At 46.6% G+C, this 20,114-nt stretch overlaps 1 protein-coding gene across 4 annotated transcripts in view; it reads right to left on the reverse strand.

The window, feature by feature from the left end:
• ZGPAT (zinc finger CCCH-type and G-patch domain containing) overlaps nucleotides 1-20,114 on the reverse strand; it is a 186,566-nt gene that overhangs the window by 78,889 nt on the left and 87,563 nt on the right. For all 4 annotated transcript variants that reach the window (XM_069650883.1, XM_069650881.1, XM_069650882.1 and 1 more), the window contains 2 exons: nucleotides 18,854-19,009; nucleotides 18,033-18,164 (listed from right to left, as the gene is read on the reverse strand). In XM_069650883.1, coding sequence (XP_069506984.1) covers nucleotides 18,033-18,164; nucleotides 18,854-19,009 — 288 coding nt within the window. The remainder of the gene's footprint in view (nucleotides 1-18,032; nucleotides 18,165-18,853; nucleotides 19,010-20,114) is intronic.

A 20,114-nucleotide genomic window follows, 5' to 3' on the forward strand; every position in this document is an offset into this window, starting at 1 on the left:
CTGGATTTCTTTTCGTCGATTGAGAAACTCAGGCTGGAGGAGATCTACTGTTTTTTGGGTGTTCGAAAAACAAGTGTCGAACGAGTCCCCCGTGATGAGCCAGTCGTCGAGGTAAGGGTAAAATGGGACTGATAGTCTGCGCAGGTGTGCTGCTGTCACTGCCAGGACTTTGGTAAACACCCTTGGCGCCAAGGAGATGCCGAAGCGGAGTACTTTTAATTGGTAATGCCTGTCCTGGATCATGAAGCTTTGATATTTCCTGTGCGCTGTCAACATTGAAATATGAAACTGTCATGATCTCTGCTTCCAAAAGGTCAGGGTTTTCCCAACTCCCTTGGAAGCAGATCCATAACCCAGGTTCCGAGTGCCAACCAGTCCCAATTGGGACCTTTTGGACCCAGTCCTGGCGCCAGTGGCACCAGGCCCATAAATATGCCCAGTCCCAGCGCTGGAAGCGCCGGGCTCATAATGTTTGGGTGGACTTACCTTCAGCAGACCATGCTGCTTACTTGCCTGCCAGTTGAGCCTCTGATCCTCTTCTGTTTGGAACTACTTTTCCTGTTGGGTGGGGCTGGAGCCACTCCCTAGATTCACAACACTGGAACTCTTCTGGAAGGCAGGAACTCTTTTCTTACCAGGAACTCTTTTCTTACTTAGGCGTGGCTGTGGAAGGAGACACCTAAGCACTACAGGAGGCTATTTAAACCACACCCGGTGGATGAATCTTGCTTTGCGTTATTCTGCAACCTCTGCAGCAGAACGCTCATCGTGTCTTCTGCATCCGGTCCTGGGCCTAAGGAAAAAGGCTTACCATCCTGAATCCAGTCTTCAGCAACACCTCTAAAGACAAGAAAGAACAGGTTAGCATTCCGGCATCTGAAAGGCAAAGGCTTACCATCCTGAATCCAGTCTTCAGCAACACCTATAAAGACAAGAAAGAACAGGTTAGCATTCCGGCATCTGAAAGGCAAAGGCTTACCTACTCTTCGTGCGCTCCGGAGGTCTTCACACTGCATTCCGGCATCTGAAAGACAAAAGTTTACCAACTCTTCGCACGCTCCGGAGGCCTTCGGCGCTGCATCCCGCATCTGAAAGACAAAACAAGGTGCGTTTAAAGACATTGGGGAACTTTAATACTCACGTGCCATTACTCCTTTCCACATCTAATCCAGTGGGTATTCCGGCACCCTGCAGCCGCTCCGAACTCGTACCTGCAAAATAAAAAGACAGTTAGAGCGCATAGTGAAGCAGGCAACAAGCGCTTACTTACGTGCTTCCAGGCGCTTCTATTCATCACACGGGCTCCATCTTCAACTCACTTCAGCCCGTCATCCGCCATCGCCGGAACCCTGCAAAACAAGAGACATCATTACTAAAGACTTTAAAGACATTTGAATGACTCGAAACTTACCGTTCGTGCAGTAAACGACGGACAGCAGTCCTCTGAAGTCAAGAGGCCTGCGCTACCTATCCAGTGAAGAAACTGGTTACAGCACCCTGCCCCGAGGCAGATGGAGAGCTCGGCATTCACTTACCTAAGGTGAGAGCGTTAACCTTTGGGGGTCTACAGGAGAGGAGAAGAGGAAAGAGATAGGGACACCCCAATAACCCCAGTTCATTAACCCCATATTTTCTATCTGCAGACATCTTACTCTACACGTCAGGCATACAGTGCACAGAGGTCCAGCCCAAAGAGCCGACCGGGTGCTACACATCACCTTTGAAGATACGGTAGTCGCCCAGTCAAGACCGGCGCCTCTGCGAGAATCAGGTGAGCGTTACAGAAACTATGCATCTTTCATGTTGCCAGGAAGTCCCTTCGTTTCAGCAATGGGATCACCTCCTGCAGCGTTACCATGCAAAACTTCTGGGGTTTTATAAACTTGTTCGCTGGTCGCAGGTCTAGGACAGGGCGCATGGTGAGATCCTTTTTGGGTACAAGGAAGTACACTGAATAAATACCCTTGTTTACCTGAAGAATAGGGACGGCTTCTATGGTGTCCTTTCCCAGCAGTGCTTCCACCTCTTGGATCAGGATCTCCAGATGGTCTGGTGAAAGGCGCCGTGAGCGCAGCGGTCTGAACTGTGGAGGTCAGGCAAATCCCACACAGTAACCGCGGGCGACCGTCTTTAAAACCCACTGGTCTGAAGTTATCCCCTCCCATGCCATGAGGAAACATGTTAATCGCCCCCTGACCAGGTGGCATGGGAGGGGAGGGGACCTGGACTTGGTCATTTCTGACCAGAGGCTGTGGCTCCTCTGTGATTGGGGCCTCTGCCTCTACCTTTGCTGCGTTTGACCCCTAGAAGGGTAGTAAGTGGGGCTTCCAGATGTTTGTCCTGTGCTGAAGTTACCCGTGCCGTAGTTGTTTTGACCAGCACGGGCCTGCCCCCGAAAGGACCGCCGAGAGTTTTCACCCCTCTGGAAGGAGGGTTTCTGCGTAATTTGTTGCAGAGACTTTAGAGTCTCATGCTCCTTCGTGGCTGTTTCCAAAGCCTCATCCACCGCTTTCCTGAAGAGGTTGGACTCCTCAATGGGTTTATTAATGAGGGAGGCCGGAGTCTCAGGTTTAAATCCTGATGTACGCAGCCAAGCGCGTCTTTTCAGTAGGGTCCCTTGAGCAAGAGACCTGCCTGTAGTTTCCGCAGTGCCCAGGGTGTTCTTGACCACGTTCTGGTTAACTTGTCTTCCCTCCATAACAATGGAGAGAAGCTTTGACATGGCAGATTCGGGGGCCTCTTGGAGGCCTTCCTGGAGCAAGTTCCATTGAGCGTCAGAATAGCTTGCTAATAAGTGTTGTATTATTAGCAATCCGTATAGTGTATACGGCTGCTGACGTGACATGTTTGCCAAGGGCATTTAGCTGCTTAGATTCCTTATCCGGCAGTGATTCCCCCGTGGCAAGGGGTACCCCTGCCCTCTTCTGAGTGGTAGTCACTACCAGTGAATCTGAGATGGCGTGCCCTCTGATGTATAGAGGGTCGGAAGGGGGAAGGGTGAAATCATTTTTTTGACTCTTGGGTTCACTGCCTGTGTTTGAGCTGGTGACACCAATGAGGGGGCTATCCTTCTCTTAACAGAGTTAAGAAGGGGGATGTATTGACTAGCTGGAGGTTTTTCCTTAATGATATTCTCCACAAAATCCTGCTCAGGGCCCGCCTCTTAAGTGGAAATTTTAAAGTATTCAGCTGCTTTTTTCAACATGGAGCTGAATGCCATCTGGTCATCTACAGGAGAGGCCTGGCGAGCCGGGGTGGACGGAGGAGAATCCAGGCACAAAACATCAGAGTCCTGATCTTGCTGTGTCCATGGGTCCTGACCTTCCTGCTGGGTTTCCTCCCAGTTGTCTGTAGTATCCCGTTCTTCCTCATAGCTTTGCAGAAGAGAAGCTTCTTCTTCATTATAAATGTCTGTGTCCATCTGGACCACGTCTTCCTGTTGGAAAACATGAGACTGATCTTCCTGAATTTGGAGGTTATTGTCTACCCGAGCCCTTTTCAGGGGAGGATGATCAGAAAAACTGATAATCTGTTCCAGCCGATCCATCCACCCTTCTAATTTTTCTGTAGTCCATTTAGAGGATCCAAACAGGCCTGTGTGAGGAGAAACAAAGTTCTCCGCTCTGCGGCGTCAAAAGGAGTCTCTTAGGGTGTCGGAAAGAGGCTCTAGATTATCCTCGTAAGCGCCGTCAGAATCGGAACCCAATCCACCGAAACTTTTTCCGCGGCTTGTCCCCTAACCTTAGGCGGAACCAGGGTAAGACCCGCCGCTGTCGTAATTCTTTCGATGCTGCTTACGATAGACGCCAAATCGTCATGAGACAGAGGCTCCGATGATTTATTGGCAGGTGTAATACCTTCCGCGGCGCTAGAGGGCCTAGCGGTAGGTTTACCAGGTAGAGGCCTAGCCGTAGTTTTCGGGCCTACCGTGGCCTTAGAGACTGAAGCGTCGGACTCCCACGCTTCGACGCGTGTAGTTTTTGGAATAGCGCCCTTAATTGGTTTAGATTGCCCAGTCACAAGACACTGCTGCGGATGAGGGGAAGGCTTTGGATCTGAACGATCCGAGGGAACCAGTGAAGATTTCGGCGGCCCTGTTGGCGCTTTCGCCTTTTTTGACGAAGACGTTGAACCTGGCTTAGGGGTTGTGTGCTTAGTGCGATGCGCTTGTATGCCCCTGTCGCCGGGTGTTGTCCCTGTAGCAAGACCAGAGTCAAGCCTTAAGGGGTCGGGGACGGGCGTGGCAGACCTAGAAGCGTCCGCCTCAAGGTCTATAAGATCCGCAACAAAGGTTTGGTCATCCGAAGTACCCCAGTCACTTTCAGCGGGTGTGGCGGTGGGGGAAAAGGGGTTCCACACGTGACATACCACACGCTACCGACCACTTTACACGACGCTCCTTAAGGGTCTTAAACCGAAGGAGTTTGCACGTCGCACACTGCTTCTCATCGTGCTCTAGGGGGAGACAGGCGTTACACGTCCTGTGTTCGTCCTTCCAAGGATATCTGACCCTACACTTAAGGCAGAATCTAAAAGGAGTCCTTTCCATAGCTAAAGGGAAGGATGACTAGACCAAAAGGGAAAAGAGGGGAAAGGAGGAAAGACATACCGACAATATGGCCACCCCGACCCCACTCTCCCTACTGTATAGGTCGGCCAGGGGGCCCGACCACATGGAAAATCCAGCCGCCGGATCTTAGGCGCCGAAATCCACAGCCGTAGACGAATTCCCCATAGTCTTCGTCGAAGATGTTCTTGTTGGGCGAAGTAATATAACAGGGAATAACCGACAATTCAGTAAAGATAAACAATGTCTCTATTAAGAGCTCCGCTAAGGGCGACCAGTTATCTGGGTGGAAAAAAACTATCTGAGGGATCTCGGCGCGTGAGGGATTTTGGGTACACCACACGTCACGATAGGGATAGTGTTACAGACACGCCTATGCCAACGTCCCCTTTCGGTCCCCAAAAGACAAGATGCAATACTCCACGGGTACCACTGGATGTCGGACCATATGCCCAGCATGTGATTCTAAGCAAATTAACAAGCATCAGAACTTTGATTTCCCGAACTTTCTCAACTGCCTGATTACGTAAGGAATGACTGGGACTGGAGGAAATGCATACAGGAGTTGAAATTCCCAGTCCACCATGTACGCATCCCCTAGAGCTCCCCTTTGAGGAAATTCCCTGGAGCAAAACAGTCTGCATGTCCGGTTGACACAGGTGGTGAACAGATCCACTTGAGGGGTTCCTCCAAAGGGTGAAGATCTCTTGAAGGACTTCCTGAGCTATTGCCCACTCATGGGAGACTGCTCTGCCTGCTCAGAGCATCCGCCGTCGTGTTCTCCTCTCCAGCTAGGTGAACTGCCGATAGGGAGATTCCTACTTGAATTGCCAAGAACAAGAGCTGCACTGCCTCTCTGCACAGTGGTAGTGACCCTACACCTTCTCTCTTGCTGAGGTAGTACATGACCACTGTGTTGTCCGTCATCATCAGGACATTCTTTCCCCGTACAGAGGGCAGAAAGGCCTTCAGCGCTAGTCCGATTGCCCCCAGCTCCAAAAGGTTGATATGTAGTTTGGACTCTGATGGAGACCAACAACTGCTGATTGTCAGATCGTTGGTGTGGAAAATGCAGGATGCCATTAGACCGAGCAACCTAAAAAAAAAAAAAAAAAAAAAAAAAATAGATAAATCATAAATAAAAAAATAAAAAACACTGAAGGCCGGAAAAGGCCGGAAGATTGTGGGCACTCCGAAATTTGGTAACCATCTGCAGAATGCGTTGAGCTCTCACCTCGGGTGGCAAGGCTTTCACCAAGGAAGCATCCATGCCTGCTCCAATAAATTGGGAGTCTCTCAGATGGTATCATGTGGGACTTCTTGTAATTGAGGGAGAAGCCCAGTCTGTGGAGAGAGCGTCAGGTTAGCCGAGATGTTTCCGGGCTTGTTCAGTTGTACAAGTCTTGATCAGCCAATCATCTAGGTAGGGGTAAACGTGAATCTCCCCCCCCTTCTGAGACTCGCTGTCACCACCATCATCAATTTAGTGAAAACACTTTGGGCGGAGGTCAGCCCGAATGACAGAACTCAAAACTGACGCAAACCGCGAACCTCAGTTACTTTCTGTGTTTGGGATGGATAGGCACATGAAAGTAAGCATCCTGAAGGTCCAATGATGACATCCATTCTTGGAGTTGGAGAGCCTGAAGAATTTGGGAAAGGGTAACGATCTTGAACTTGTCCTTCCTGAGGAACGTGTTTAAGTCCAAGATGGGTCTCAATCCTCAAGTATGGGGAATACCAACCCTTGGTCCTTTCCGATACAGGTACATGGTTCTATTGCACCTTCCTCTAGCAGGGTCATAATTTCCTGCACAAGGAGCGGATATGGAATTTTGAAAGAGTTGTTCCCCCCCCGGTGGATGCTCCCGAGGCCTTTTTCAGAAAGGAAGGCAGTAACCTTGGGCTACAGTTTCCAGTGCCCAAGCATCTGAATTAATGCCTCGCCACTTGTTCAGATACTGAGTAAGTCTGCCTCCCACCGGGGTCTTGCGAGTCAAGGCCTCAGAGTGGCTTTGAGGCAGCAGAAGCAGCGGCGGATGGAAAAACTGCTGCTGCTTGGTTTGGCTTAGCACCTCTCCTTCGTCCACCACAAGGGAACCTTCTCTGACCTCTTTAACCGGCTTGTCCTTTTGCTCTTCCAATTGAGGAATAGAATCGAAAGGACTTACCCCCTCCAGGAAGATGAGCCAGAGCAGGGGTGTTGAGTCCGTCTAATGGCGGCGCTAATGGACTTAGCCGCCACCTTTGAGGCCTGCAGCTTTTCCAAACTCTTATCCGCCTTGCTGCCAAACAGCCTAGAGCAGTCAAAGGGCATGTTGAGTAGTCTAGCTTGCACATCTGGTGCAAACCCAAACTTCCTCAACCACGCAAATCTGCGTAACCCTGTACTAGCCGCCATTGATCTGCAGACGCAGTCTGCAGTATCCAAACCTGACTGGAGACATTCACCCATTGCCTCCTTACCATCCTTGATGATGCCTGGAAGTAGTCTCTTTCCTCTCCTTCTGGGATGTGGTCAGCCGCCACAGGGTAAACGCAAACATTGACAAGGTACAAGTTACATTAGTTGATTTTAATGCTACACTGCGAGCAGTAAAAACCTTTCTCACCCAGGCATCCACTCTCTTATCCCCATCAGGAGGGATTGATGGGTATTCTACTTAACCACCAAACTTTCTGGTGTTGGGTGCTTAGTCAGATACTCTGGGTCCATGCTGGATGGTCTATTTTTTTTAGCAAAATGTGTATTCACTGCAGCTGCAGTTTCTGGTGTCTCCCAATTTGCAGAGAACCTTTTTTGTAATGCAGTGTGAAATGGCAAAATTGGATCTTTCTGGGGACCCTGGTCCAAGATGTTGCATGTCATCCTGCTCAAAGGGAGGAGTGGGCCTGCTCCAGCCTAAACATTCTACAACCTTACTCCTTATTCTCCTATATGAGGAGTCAGCAAGTTCAGTAGGATCTGGCTTGCAAATTCTAACTCAGGAGAGGTATCCAACCCACAGGCTGACTGAAAGTTGTCATAGAAGTCCTTTACACTAGACTCAGATCAGTTCATCTGGCACATTAAGGGTGCCAAATTGTAACCCAAATGTTGGTGTGTTATCATCTGAAGGTTGTTCATCTTCATAGATGGCTGATAAAGACTTAAAGTAATCGTCGACAATGAATTTGAAGGTGTCAGCGAAGGCGTCGACTTCTTAGGTTTCTTCGATGGAACCCTCGATGGGCTGGGTTCCGGACTCAAAGCCCTGAATGATTTCTCATCAGATCTAGATTTTTCTCGATGCCGAACCGGCTTAAGGCTCGGTTTCGAAGAAGATTTTGTCTTCGACTTCCCTTTGTTGCCTTTTTGCAGATCGACGGGGGCATGGGCTTTCTGCTTGTCCTTCGATGGGGGTTGAGGCCGTATTCTCGAAGATTTTGAGCATTTCATTACAAAATGCATCCCACTTTGCTGGGGAGCCCGATCTAGTTGGACACTTGATTAACTCAGCCGAGGAATGACTGGAGGTCGAAGGTGAGCTGTATGCTATTTATTGGTCTTCTAAGACGATGAAGAATGGCGTGATCGACAGCGCTATCAAGACCGTTTAGATTTTTTGCATTGAGAAGACGCCGACTGATCAGTCTCTCTTAGAACGCTTCGAAAGGAGATTTCAAAGGCAACCTCCCCACTGCCAATTTACCTTTACGCTCCCTGAGAGCCTTTTCGGTCATCGCCTGACAGGAGCCACTCAGAGGTGCGGTGACCAGTAGGTACCAAGACACCACAGACATATGCAGTGGTGGGTCAGTGATCGACATCTTCGATCCACAGTCTTGGCACTTCTTGAAGCCCATCTTGGGCGTTGATCGAGCAAACAGGGAAGACATTTTCGAAACAAAAACAATCGAAGTTCACAGAAGAACCGAAGCATGCCGTAATTCTCTCGAAGAGTTAGCTTGGAAAAAACAAATGAAGCCAATAGGCGCTGCATGCGCTGCTTATACTGTTGATTACGTCGACAGTGGAACAGAGGCCCTTGAGGTACATTGACAAGATGGAACACAGCGCCCCCCTGTCGAAAAGAAAATCTGAAGCAGCTGGAGAGATAATTATCATAAAATGAGGAATACGTAGGAGGACACAATCCATTCGAAATAATTCTACTATGGGCCTCGTTGCTTTCAAAAGGTGGCAAGTGCTGGAGTGTCTCAAGGAAAACAACCATTACAAGCCCCAAGGTTGGCCGAGTGTAGCAATATGGCTACCTGCTAGTCGTTCCTATGTTGCCTTGTTGGATAGGTGGAGTTCAGGGTACCTATGCCCCAATGGCTAACCTGCTCGTCCATTATTTTAACCATGCTGGGACGGGGCTCAAGCTGGAGGTTTAGTCTACCATGACCAATACCCTCAAAGGAGCAGAGGACATTCTCCAATCAAGAATGTGGTCAATCATCCTTGCAATGAACTCCACGCATAATCTTGGTAAAATCATATTGTAAATTTTTATAAGCAAGATCGTGGAGTCATCCTTTACTTTAAAGGGACAATTCAAGCATATCCGGGGAACCCGAATTCATTAGCTTAATGGAATTGAACAGAGCAACGTCCACCCACGTCACCAAACCCCCAAAACCCCCCGCACTTTTGGATGGCTGGTTAGCAAAGGTTGCGTACCATTGAATATGGGGTGGATCAATCCTGCCAGTCATTATCTACCATGTATTTGTACATCCCGGCTACAATTCCACGAAAGGACATGCACCCCAGGTCTTGAATGATCAGGACTTCCAGGGGGTTGGTTGGGGCCATTGCCTACAACATCTACAGGGTCCAACTTGCTTAAACGGGGAGCCGTTTCCTGTCCCTGTCCAGGGTGCACAGCCCATCAGACAAAAGAAGTCCCATCAGGTCCCCGGCTTAATTGAATCAGTCTGAACTGGAGCTTAAAAGGGTCCTGGTTCCAATGGACGCCATCTTCAACACCAACTTCCCCTCTAGATCTCATGAAGGAGTCGGATAAGGGTGCTTACTGCCCGGCAGCTGACGGGTGGCAGCAAGATGACAGGACCACAATCAATCCCCTGGGTTCTAGGAGTGATTCTCACAACTGCGTGGGATATACCACTTGGTTCATTTGCCCTCCCCCTCTACCTCGACCCTCAATGCAGGCCCCAGTGGCATGCCGATTAACATCTACTGGTATGCTAAAGGATTTTTCCTTCTTGTTGATCAGGGCGATTTGGTACTTCGTAACCAGGCAGTATTTGTCCTACTTCCGCTAGGTCAATTAGGCTTGTTTGCGAGTGCCCATGTTCTCTTTGGCGAGTTTACGCATCTACTCAACACGAGCCTTGCGCTGAGGGAAGTACATCTTCTTCTGCCGAGCACAAGGTCCTACTTCCTTACTTACCAAACCCTATGACCTCCTCACTGTTGTTCACACTACAATTTGAACCTGCATTCTTTCCATTAAGGCCCCCTCCCTCACCTGCCTTCCTCATGTAGCCAGGCCCCTCGATAGATGGACTACCTTCCTTGGGATCCATATCGTACAGTAGCCCGTGCAATTTCATCAATCAGTGCATTGGCCTCCTCTAATCGTTCAACAAACTTGGAAGTACCTTTCCCAGCAGTGCTATTGGAAGGTGGGCTTGCAGCCTTTCTTTTAAACAAGTCTACTTCACTTGTATGGTAAATGTTTTCTTAGGTTATGTCTTAATACCTTATTGCCTAGACGAGCACCCCAATACCAAACAATTGCGATAATAGGCCTCAGTCAGTACTAAAAGACATGTAGTAAAAACAAATTGGCCAAATCACGAATTTTTTGTTACTGGGGGGGAACAATTCTCAAAAAGGGACGAGGAAACGTGTGAAAAAACAGGGGTGCCTCAGAGTACTAAAAGAAGGACAAGTTTCTTACCAGGGAAAGATGGTGCAAAAACAAAGGGCATGCCTCAGGGGTACAGCGAAACAAATATATCCAGTAGTAGTTAAAATGAAGTCACTTGTCCATGGACCCTGTCCCAATACCAAGTGTTCAGTGAGGTGGAAATAGGACAAAAAGCCATAAAACATCTTTTTTTTTTTAAAGATCTTATACAATGAAATAGTCTATATATCAATGAAAGAATAAAACATGTGAAGCCTAAACAAAGGTATTTCCTATAAGCATACGTTAAGCCAGTCCACATGTTGGTCTCTGAGACCATTGTACATCATACAATGCATAATGACCAAGACCACAGTATCCAGGTCCACAATAATGCCCTCGAAGTACCCCCTTAGAATCCACCAACAAGGTTAGCAATGTCCTTCTTGTAATGGGCCATTAAAGCAAGGTACAAACCAGCTACCAGCTACCAACTTCTAGGCTCGGGGTGAGGCACGCCTGGCACTCAAGGGGCTGCCAGAGCCAAGCTCCCTTCCACTAACCCCAGCAGCACTGCGATAGCCTCTAATCACCTGGACGGCCTAGCCCACCTCCTGCATCCTTGGGTGTGGTATAATGGTGCACCTTGATACACCAGTGGAGTGCCCCTTATTCAGATGCGACTTTGTAGCAATCAAAAAATAGTAAAGTGTTGGTATCCTGCACAGGTTCTTTTAACGCAGCGTGCGCCAAATTAAGAACACAAGGCTGGCAGGGTAAGCCTTCTGCATCCGTTAAGATGTTCCCTAAATGTCAATAAGAAACCATCCATGGCCAGCAAGTCAGGTTCAAGTCTCATGCTACATATTGCAGGCATAACCTAATAATTGTCAATGAGTGCGTCGCAGGAATGCCCCAACCCTCCACCACCAAATAACTTAAAACTGGCCGAGGCCCTTAGTCCCAGCTGCCCACCAGCTGTACCTGGATTTGATGCAGATAATGTTGCTGCTCCAGAGTCTACGGTCCCATTCCGGTTTTCTGTTTTTCTACAGTGTAACTCAAGCAAAACAGAAGTAGTACTGCAGGACCAAAGTGACTGGCTACCTCGCTAATCATCAAACTCTGGTGGGCTTCCAGGCCTCAGGGTCCAAGAGCCCTGCTTGCCGCAAACACCCCCAGCGGTACGCCAAGACCCTGCACCCTTTCCCCCCCCATGGGCAAGCTTGCAGCTTTTGTAATGCAGGTGTGGTGGGCAGGGTATACCGGCAACCTAACAGCCACAGAAAGAAATTCAGTAGAATGGCAACCGGGACACCAACACCCTCTGCCCTTTTCCCCCACGGGCTTCTTTTACATTTTAGTCAAAAATAATTTAAAACTTCCATTTTATCCATACATTTGCCAAACATGTTTTGACCTAGGAAACAGCAATTTTGTTCAAATTGTTCCTCAGGGATTTATGAATACCATTTCTGAATATGCAAAGAAAGTCCCATATCAATTAAGGAGACACGAACAGCGTACACATCAATGGCAATTCATTCAGCACAAATTCATATTAAGTCAAAACTCGCATAGCCTTCCACAATACAATATCAGAGAATTCACGAAGGAGGAAGCTTCAAATAAACCACTAACACTGTTGAAACTCCATCTGCTCTTTGCAGTGTACTGCTGCTCCCGTCTGTCAATAACCCTGGCACCACTTTCGTGGACTACAGTTGGGCTATAACAATAAGAACGGTGCACCAACATTTCTACTAAATCACTTACATCTCTGGCAGTTGACCCTAAAAATGGGTTTCCAATTAAATTTTATAAACGCAGGACTACACTAGGAGACAGCTATCCTCCCACACAAAAGAGATGCATTAACCATAAACGCATACAATAATGGAACCCATTATGTTCTAGGCTAAAAATGTGACCTTAGCTGCACTTGATGACAAAGTACCCAAATGTATCAGATTACTCAAGGACAGTAGGAACCTCCAACTGCCCCCGAACCTTCAAATCATCTTACCCCTAACCAACCCAGAAAAATCAGCCATTGCCAAGACCCCAACTCCAGCTATCAGCCCTAAATTCCGGCAAACCTACCATCTTTCCAAAAAATCCAGAATTCACATCTCTAGAAACAGGCACAATTAACAGTAGATCAGCTATATATGGTCGTCTAACGCAATAGGTGATATTTTTATATTTTTGGGGGGGGGGGGAATAATTTGTGGGAGCGGGGTTTGCGGGGGGTGTCCCCCGCACATGTAGAAATAATGCAGGGGTGTTCCCTGCAGGTTGCATGCCTCAATATCGCCGCAGAAATAGGACTAGATTTTTGTATTACGATATTTGTGCGGCGATATATTACCACATGGAACCCTTTGTCCTGCCACAATACCCTTAAAAAGGTCTGCATGTCACCCTTCCTTAACAAAAATAGTCCCAATATTCACAAGAGCAAATGGGAAAACTCATTCATACATGAATCCACCAGGAATGTCCTCGATGAACCCACATCTACTAGTAACAGGAAAGGGTTGAACCGAACAACTTGGGTGCACCACACGCTGGTGTCCTTATGAGTATTTTTGTGGTGAAAACAAGCCACGGATGTTCCTACATACTGCATTTGAAGAAGCAACAGGTATAAAAATACTGTGATGAGTTTAGGACTTGTGTATGCATTTCACTTGAATGAATTAGCAAGGCCCATTGGAAACAATAGGGTTAATGTACCACTTTCATAGCGCTTAGCTGAAGTAGAGCTACAACTGCTTTGTTCGGTCACCACATACAAATATAAAACTGGTGTTAGGACAGTTTTTCTAAAGTCCATCTGAGGCGGTACATAAACTCCACTTTTAGCATATGGCTGTTCCACCTGAGAATGCAGTAGCATGGACAGAGCAGCCAGACTTTAGGAGGCAGAGAGGGCTGAATCCTGTTATAACATACATATGGTGCAAAGCAACACTGAAACACTATGTATTGTACAAATAAAGGGTTTATTAAAATACAAGTAGACCAAGAGAATTCTTGTGTAAGTAATTATTATAACATCATATAAACACAATCATAAAAAACAACTCAATACCTATGGTAAGCAAAGCAAGATATAACCTTATGTAGAGGAGCCAGAAGCAAGTCGAGGTGAGTCAAACCTTCTACATTCAGTATACCAATATAATATTCTTGGGCAATAAGACCAGGTTAGATATGCTTTTAGAATAGCATCAGTACTTCAAGGGTAGTAGATCCTGTCAGTCATGCAGTGACACTCAGTTATGAAATCACATAATAAACCAACCCAGTTACAAGTATACTCCTTGCAACATTACTTTTTAGAGCTCAGTTCAGAGCTAGTAAATCAGCTCATACTTTCTGGAGGGGCCTGAACACTAACTATTTAAGAATGCAATAAGCAAATCAGGGGAAAGCAAAACCCAATTACACTTTAAGAAAGACAATGTATTTCAAGGTAATGGACCTATTGGTACATAACTATCCACTATTAAATAGCTAGTTAGACCCAGTATACTTTTAAGAAGTGTACAATACACTTTCTTAGTTAAGTAAGAACTTTATGAAACTATTTTAGAAAAGCACCAAAGCAATTCATGGAAGCACAACCCAGGGTTACAAGTTTAAAAGAACAACAGCGTAAGACCTATATACTTTAAGAGGCGCTACACGCAACCCAAATACAAGTATTCTCAAAGACTGTTGTAGATCTGTATAAAGCAGACTAGGGAAAGTATAACTTGGACACTTTGTAACCTCTTCATTCGCAGAGATACAGTTACCACACCAATTCTTTCAGCAAGGAAGTGCTTTTACACTTGTTATACTTTTCAAGACAAAAGTCTTTTCTTATCCAGTCCATCCCTAATCTATTGCATGGGTTCTCTCAGAGGCAGAAGAGGGGCCCTAGTGCTCTAGGAGCCAGCTGTAGGCAGGTTGAGATAGGGTTCAGTGTCAGGAAAGTTAAAGTTCCATACACAATCTTCTTCAACAAGTATTCACTTTCAGAGTTAGTGTTCAGGGACTTCTGAGAAGGCTCCCTATGTGTTACAGCATTAGGACTGGGCAAGTGGTATGGGCAAACTCCCAACCACACAAATCACCCACTCAGCCTCACAGGGTGCCAACCAGACCTAAGGTAAGTATTACTCAAACCCATATAGTACCTTAGGAGAAAAGAAGAGCTTCGGAATAGATGCCTTCAAGATGAAGCAGCACAGGACACGGTTCCTGAATTCTTGGTCTGGAGATTAAAGAACTGGACACTGGATGGGAACTTGCAGCAGTAGTCATCAGAGGAGGCTTCCAGCAAAGGTTTCTCCACCGATTCCCATGGCTCTGTGGATTTGGTGCTTTTTTAAGGCAGCCTGATGAACAAATATCACCCGTCAGATTCTCTTCACTCTCTCGGTCCTGCATTCTGGTGAGGGGACTTAAGGGATTCGATGTGGGTCTCTGGAGATCCAGGAGGAGGCCACCAATGGTTCGGACGAATTCAGACTTCGGAAGACCATGCACCGCACAATGGCTCGAGGTACCAGGGTATTGCAGCCCAGCAGGGTCATAGCACTTCATGGGATGGCTCAAAATGAAGGTCTTCCTGAGACTAGTGGATCTCACCAGCCTCTGGGTAGGAGATGTAATTTCGGGACTCCCAGGTCAATTGGAAGGGTGGGTTACATCAGGCTCCGGTTACACAGCAGACTCTCCGGTCGCTGGAAATCGCTACAGACGTCTTTTTATTCATCTTCCTCTTCGGTTTCAGCTCTAGTGGTCATTTTAGCAGCTTACAGGTTCGGAGTATTTATCAGGAACTACAGCACAACTTCTGAAAACTCTACCTGCAGTTAACAGAAAGGGGCGGTCTGGCTGTCCAATTAGGACAACCAGACCCCCACGGGAGTTGGTTCCTTTCAGGCAAGGTGAAAGACAAAGGGCTGCAGAGTTTTGGCCTCCTCCCTCGCTTCCTGCCTTCTCAGACACACTGGAGCCTGGGCAGGGAATACAAAGGATTCCCGCCGAAGGCAAAAACTTCCATTGAGGTAGTTCCCGCCTATAATGGCAGGGGAAGAACAAAAACTACAAGCATATTTAAAAAAGCAGGAACCCACCATTCTAGCAGAATGTTGGTCCTTCTGTGCATTACCAAGGCTGAATTAACAGCCTGCGAGTAGTAAGACAAAGTCACTAAGGTAAAACCACTGCCACCAGCCATTCAAGTAAACTTGCAATTGTAACAAAAATGCTACAGGCACGAAAGGGGATACATTGTATCTCACAGTACTCCACATAAGGGGGTGGGCGTGTCGGCTAGCTCACTATATAAAATGTAAAGGGGATGAAAATCCCTCTTTTGCTCCTTGGGAATAGTAGTTCACCCAAGTACATCAAAGAGAAATTAACATAGAAGCCCAAAGGGGCAACCCAGCCTAAGCCCAGCAGTTATAGGAAACTCCAGCCATGCACTATGGAGAGACATAAAAAGGTCAGATTAAAAAGATTAACGGACTAGGTCAGAGGGGGGAAAAAAAGATTCCCCTTCACCTAGGGACAATGAAGAATAATCACCAAGTCCAAGCAAAAAAGTTCTGGGGTTGACAAGTCAGGAAGATGTATAACTGAAATGAAAATATTACCCAACAGCCACTCAGAAATTTGGCTTTCGTCTCATTGCAGTTCAACCGAAAACAGATAAGATTATAATAAATGAATGGAAAGGAAAAAAAAAAAAACACCACATTAATTTACATGTGCACTTATGAAAAACTGCATAATGCACAGTTTGCTTTGTAAAATCCCCCAAAAATTGGTTTTAAACTGACCATTCGGCATACACATGATGATCGATGGGATACGATATTGAAAACAAATGGAGCATTTTTGGACAAAGATGAGAGAAAGCAAAGAGGTTTTCGATTGTCCAATTCACAAAACCGACCAAGGTAAAACATAGGAAAACATTTGTTCATGTGCCCAGTTGAAAACACACTCCAATATGAAGATCGCAGACTGCCGGTATATAAATCACAGTAATCACAGTGCAGAAGATGTTCCGATTGCAGGTAGATTTTCAAACGATTGGCAGTCAGACGCAAGTTTGTTGGAAGAGCAGTTGATGGGAGTGCAGAAGATAGCGTAACTGCAGATTACAGCAGTAAATGGCCCAAAAGGAAAATTCCTGTCTCAGCTACATTTTTGATGTCACATTAAGCCAAATTAGAACCCTTTTTAATTTCTAATTTTTTATTACAAAGATTTGCAAGAAATAGAATAAAGATTCTGCTTTCCTATGTTTGAATCGAGCCCATTTTAATTGGTAGCAACTTAAAAAGTACAGCAACCATTTGAATTTTTTGAAAGAACAGAAAGCTTGCAAAGGCAAAGCATACACATTCTGGAATCCTAAATTTGAGTGAAGCATCCATTTTAATTTTTTTAAGTATGGACATTAGAGTGAGGTGTGAGAGAAATAGCAAAGAGCGACACATTGCTTAACTATTATTATTGTGATTTTAATATGAGAACGAGGCAGGGGGTATTTGTGGATGCCATAGATTGAGAAATATTTTCCATTTAGAAGCGGATATTGTTTGTGTGCAGAATAAAACATTGCTTATAACTTTGCTTTTAGATTAAACGACTAAGGTTGCATTTTGTGTCTAGAAACAGCAAACAATGGTTTTCTGAGACGATTATAAACTGGAATTTAATTGTTTTATAAATCAATGCTGGTATTTAGTGGGATACAGTTCCAGGATTGTAATCTACAAGCATTGATGAAAGGCAGAATAGATTGCTAAATTGAACTAAATTGCTTTATAAAAGCAACATTCTGCACATCTCTCCCCAAAATAGAGAGCTCCTCTGGATCCTTCAGAAGACAGCTGCTTTAACTGGTTATTTATGATGAGCACCTGACTGACACAAGAGACTGTTCCACCCCCCCCCCCCCCCCGACCCAACCCCAATAGGCACCTTCATAAACTCACTGAAGAGTACTCTCCCCCTTTACAAAGCCAGACCCATTGGCATAGCTTCTTACTTTGAATTCCGGGACTGGGCAGCTGTACTCTGTCCCAAAATGGAAAGAAAGATAGTAGAGGTAATTAAAGTACACTCACAGCCAGATATTACGTTTTGTTGTCCCAACTGACAAGAACTGACTGTACTTTTTCTCCATGCAGAATACACACTACACGAAAGTTAAACTTCCTAGCAAAGCTACACTACTTTTGATGGGGCAACACTGGTCTCTCTCTTTAAAAGCCCCTTTTCTTTAGGGTGACCACGATGCATGTGTGGAAGTAAAGCCCAGATCGAGGGTTGAAAGAAGTGGTGGCATGTATGTGTTTTCAAATTTTATTTAGAGGGCCAGTAGGGAGCCAGTGGGGCTAAAAGAGGGAGGGCAATGCCATCAGCTAGCTGCAATAAATAGAAAGCCCGTCTTCCAACTGACGGCAAGTTTATCCGTCGCCCCTCCTATAAATGACCTTGTTCTGTGCCATTTCAACAACGGTCAATCTCACACTGAACTTCGGGTCGGTTATCAAGCACCCAGTTTAAATTCCTCCACTTACCTTTTCCAAACTCGTATCCCATCTGGGCAAGCAGCTTGGATCCAATTCCCCGAGTGTGTGCCTCCCAGCCGGCAAAGGAGGAACTACAGTTTGGTGCCCAGTTCCCACTCTCAGTGGACCCAGATTCGATAACTGCAATTTAAAGGAAAACAGCATGAAGAAAGTATTGACAGTGCCCAATGCAAATGTGAACCGAGACACTAAGAGCGCAGACCCTGAAGAAGCTCCTAGAGAGAAGGTAGAAGGTCGGGAGCTATTTTATTTTTAAGTGTGCACACTAGAAACTCAATCATCGCCAAGAACCTAGAACTTGTGACAGATGCCAGTTCAAGAGCACAGGGCCCTGAAGTTCTCCACAGCAGCGTGGATCCTCTCAACGACCAGGTGCGCCCATCAGCCCTTTAAGGGAAATAGAATACATGCCCCTTCAACTCTTGGCATTTCTGTGAAACGTTGGTTTCCATGGTTACTGTTTAATGCGCAAATGAACATTTACCAATTGGGAGCTTGAGAGGGGTGAAAAGAGAGGAGGATAAAGGCTACTAAGCAAATTGTTACTTGGTTATATCAGAAGCCAGAAAGATAGCACAACGCATTGAGCCTCCACTGCAATAATCTGAGGTTGAGCGAAGAGGTGTACAGACAATGCAGTAAGGGGAAGTATGCTGTTTGAAAACATTCAACATTATTATGATGGTAATGAGTAGTGAAAAATTGACTAACAGGAATAGACTCTAACCACACACCAAGGTGAAAGGATTGGATCTCAGTCACAACATTCATGACCTTATACTGACCTCTTGATCTCACAGTAGACATACCTTTAGCAAAGCCAAGCTCATTAACCTCGTCCTCTGACTCTCCCGATGAGGAGGCCTCATCGGACCTCATCGGTGGGATGACCCCGTCCCCTTCCAGGACAGTCTGCTTGAGCAGCAGCGAGTCAAACTTCACAGTAAAGAATCCTCCGTCAATATCTGTGTGGAAAAAAAAGATGCTTGTGTATCCTGATCATCAAAACTAGAGTACTGAAGGGTAACCAGAAATAAGGGAGGTGGGTCTGTGTAGCCTACAAGGGTGTTAAAGGGAACAAGTTTCCTAAGAAGAGGGTGTTTGAATGTTGCTTATCCTAGAAGTAGGGAGAGTGATTTCTATATCCCAGCTCAGAACAGGTAACTGACAATGCCAGTATCCTGGCCTTGTCAAGAGGAGGTGGGATCTACCTGGGAGCCCTCTAGAGACAGTCCTTTCCTCGAGGACAGTGGCAGTTGAAAGGGTGCCAGTTCCTAGATCTGTTCCCCATTTGCCAGAATGATGTTATGCCGTACCAATTTGTCTAACACAATGCCTCCCGAACAAAACCCTTGACAGATTCTCTCACCGTTTTATTTTTTTAAAAAGTGGACACTGAGCCAAAGCAAGCTGCACCAAAGGGGGAGCAAACTTCCAGCGCCACATGCGGTCTGCAACAGGTCATCAGAGGCCTGGACCCGAACAAGGAGAAGCAACTCATCCAACATCCAGGGCTGCCAGTGTTCCCCTGTCGAGTGAAGAGATCTAGCGGGGAAAGTGGTAACCGGCAGGCTATCTACCACGTGGCTCAAGAGAAGCCGTGCAATGCCCTCTAGCAATGGCGCCAACCCACTGCAGCTGGCGGTTCATTTCCTAGAACACCTGGGACTTGTCAAAGGGGCCCCCTAACAGACTGCACTTACCAGAGGGGGGGGGGGCATAGGACTAAGTCCTCCAACTTAAGTATGGGCCTGGAATACATCAGACCGCCCTCACTATTCCGTGCAGGCCCATGCAGAGGAAAGCGGTGGGGTTTAGCACACAATTTAAAGGTTTGCTGATTATGTCACCTCCCGAGCGGGGAAGATAGGGTCAGATTGGTAAGGAACATTGGACCAATATGGTGGGGGGGGGGCGTATAAAAAGGAGAGCAGGGAGCAGAAATGATAGGTTGTTTGAGTGATGTTAGAGGAAGTGGGGGTGGCAGACCAAGAGACCAGCATGCGGAAGGAAGGAGCTGGGGAGCGTGGAGGCAATTCCTGGGGATGGTGAGGTATTGGTTAGTGAGTG

Source organism: Ambystoma mexicanum, chromosome 3p (assembly GCF_040938575.1).
Source record: "Ambystoma mexicanum isolate Mex_15411 chromosome 3p, UKY_AmexF1_1, whole genome shotgun sequence".
Classification (NCBI taxonomy): domain Eukaryota; kingdom Metazoa; phylum Chordata; class Amphibia; order Caudata; family Ambystomatidae; genus Ambystoma; species Ambystoma mexicanum.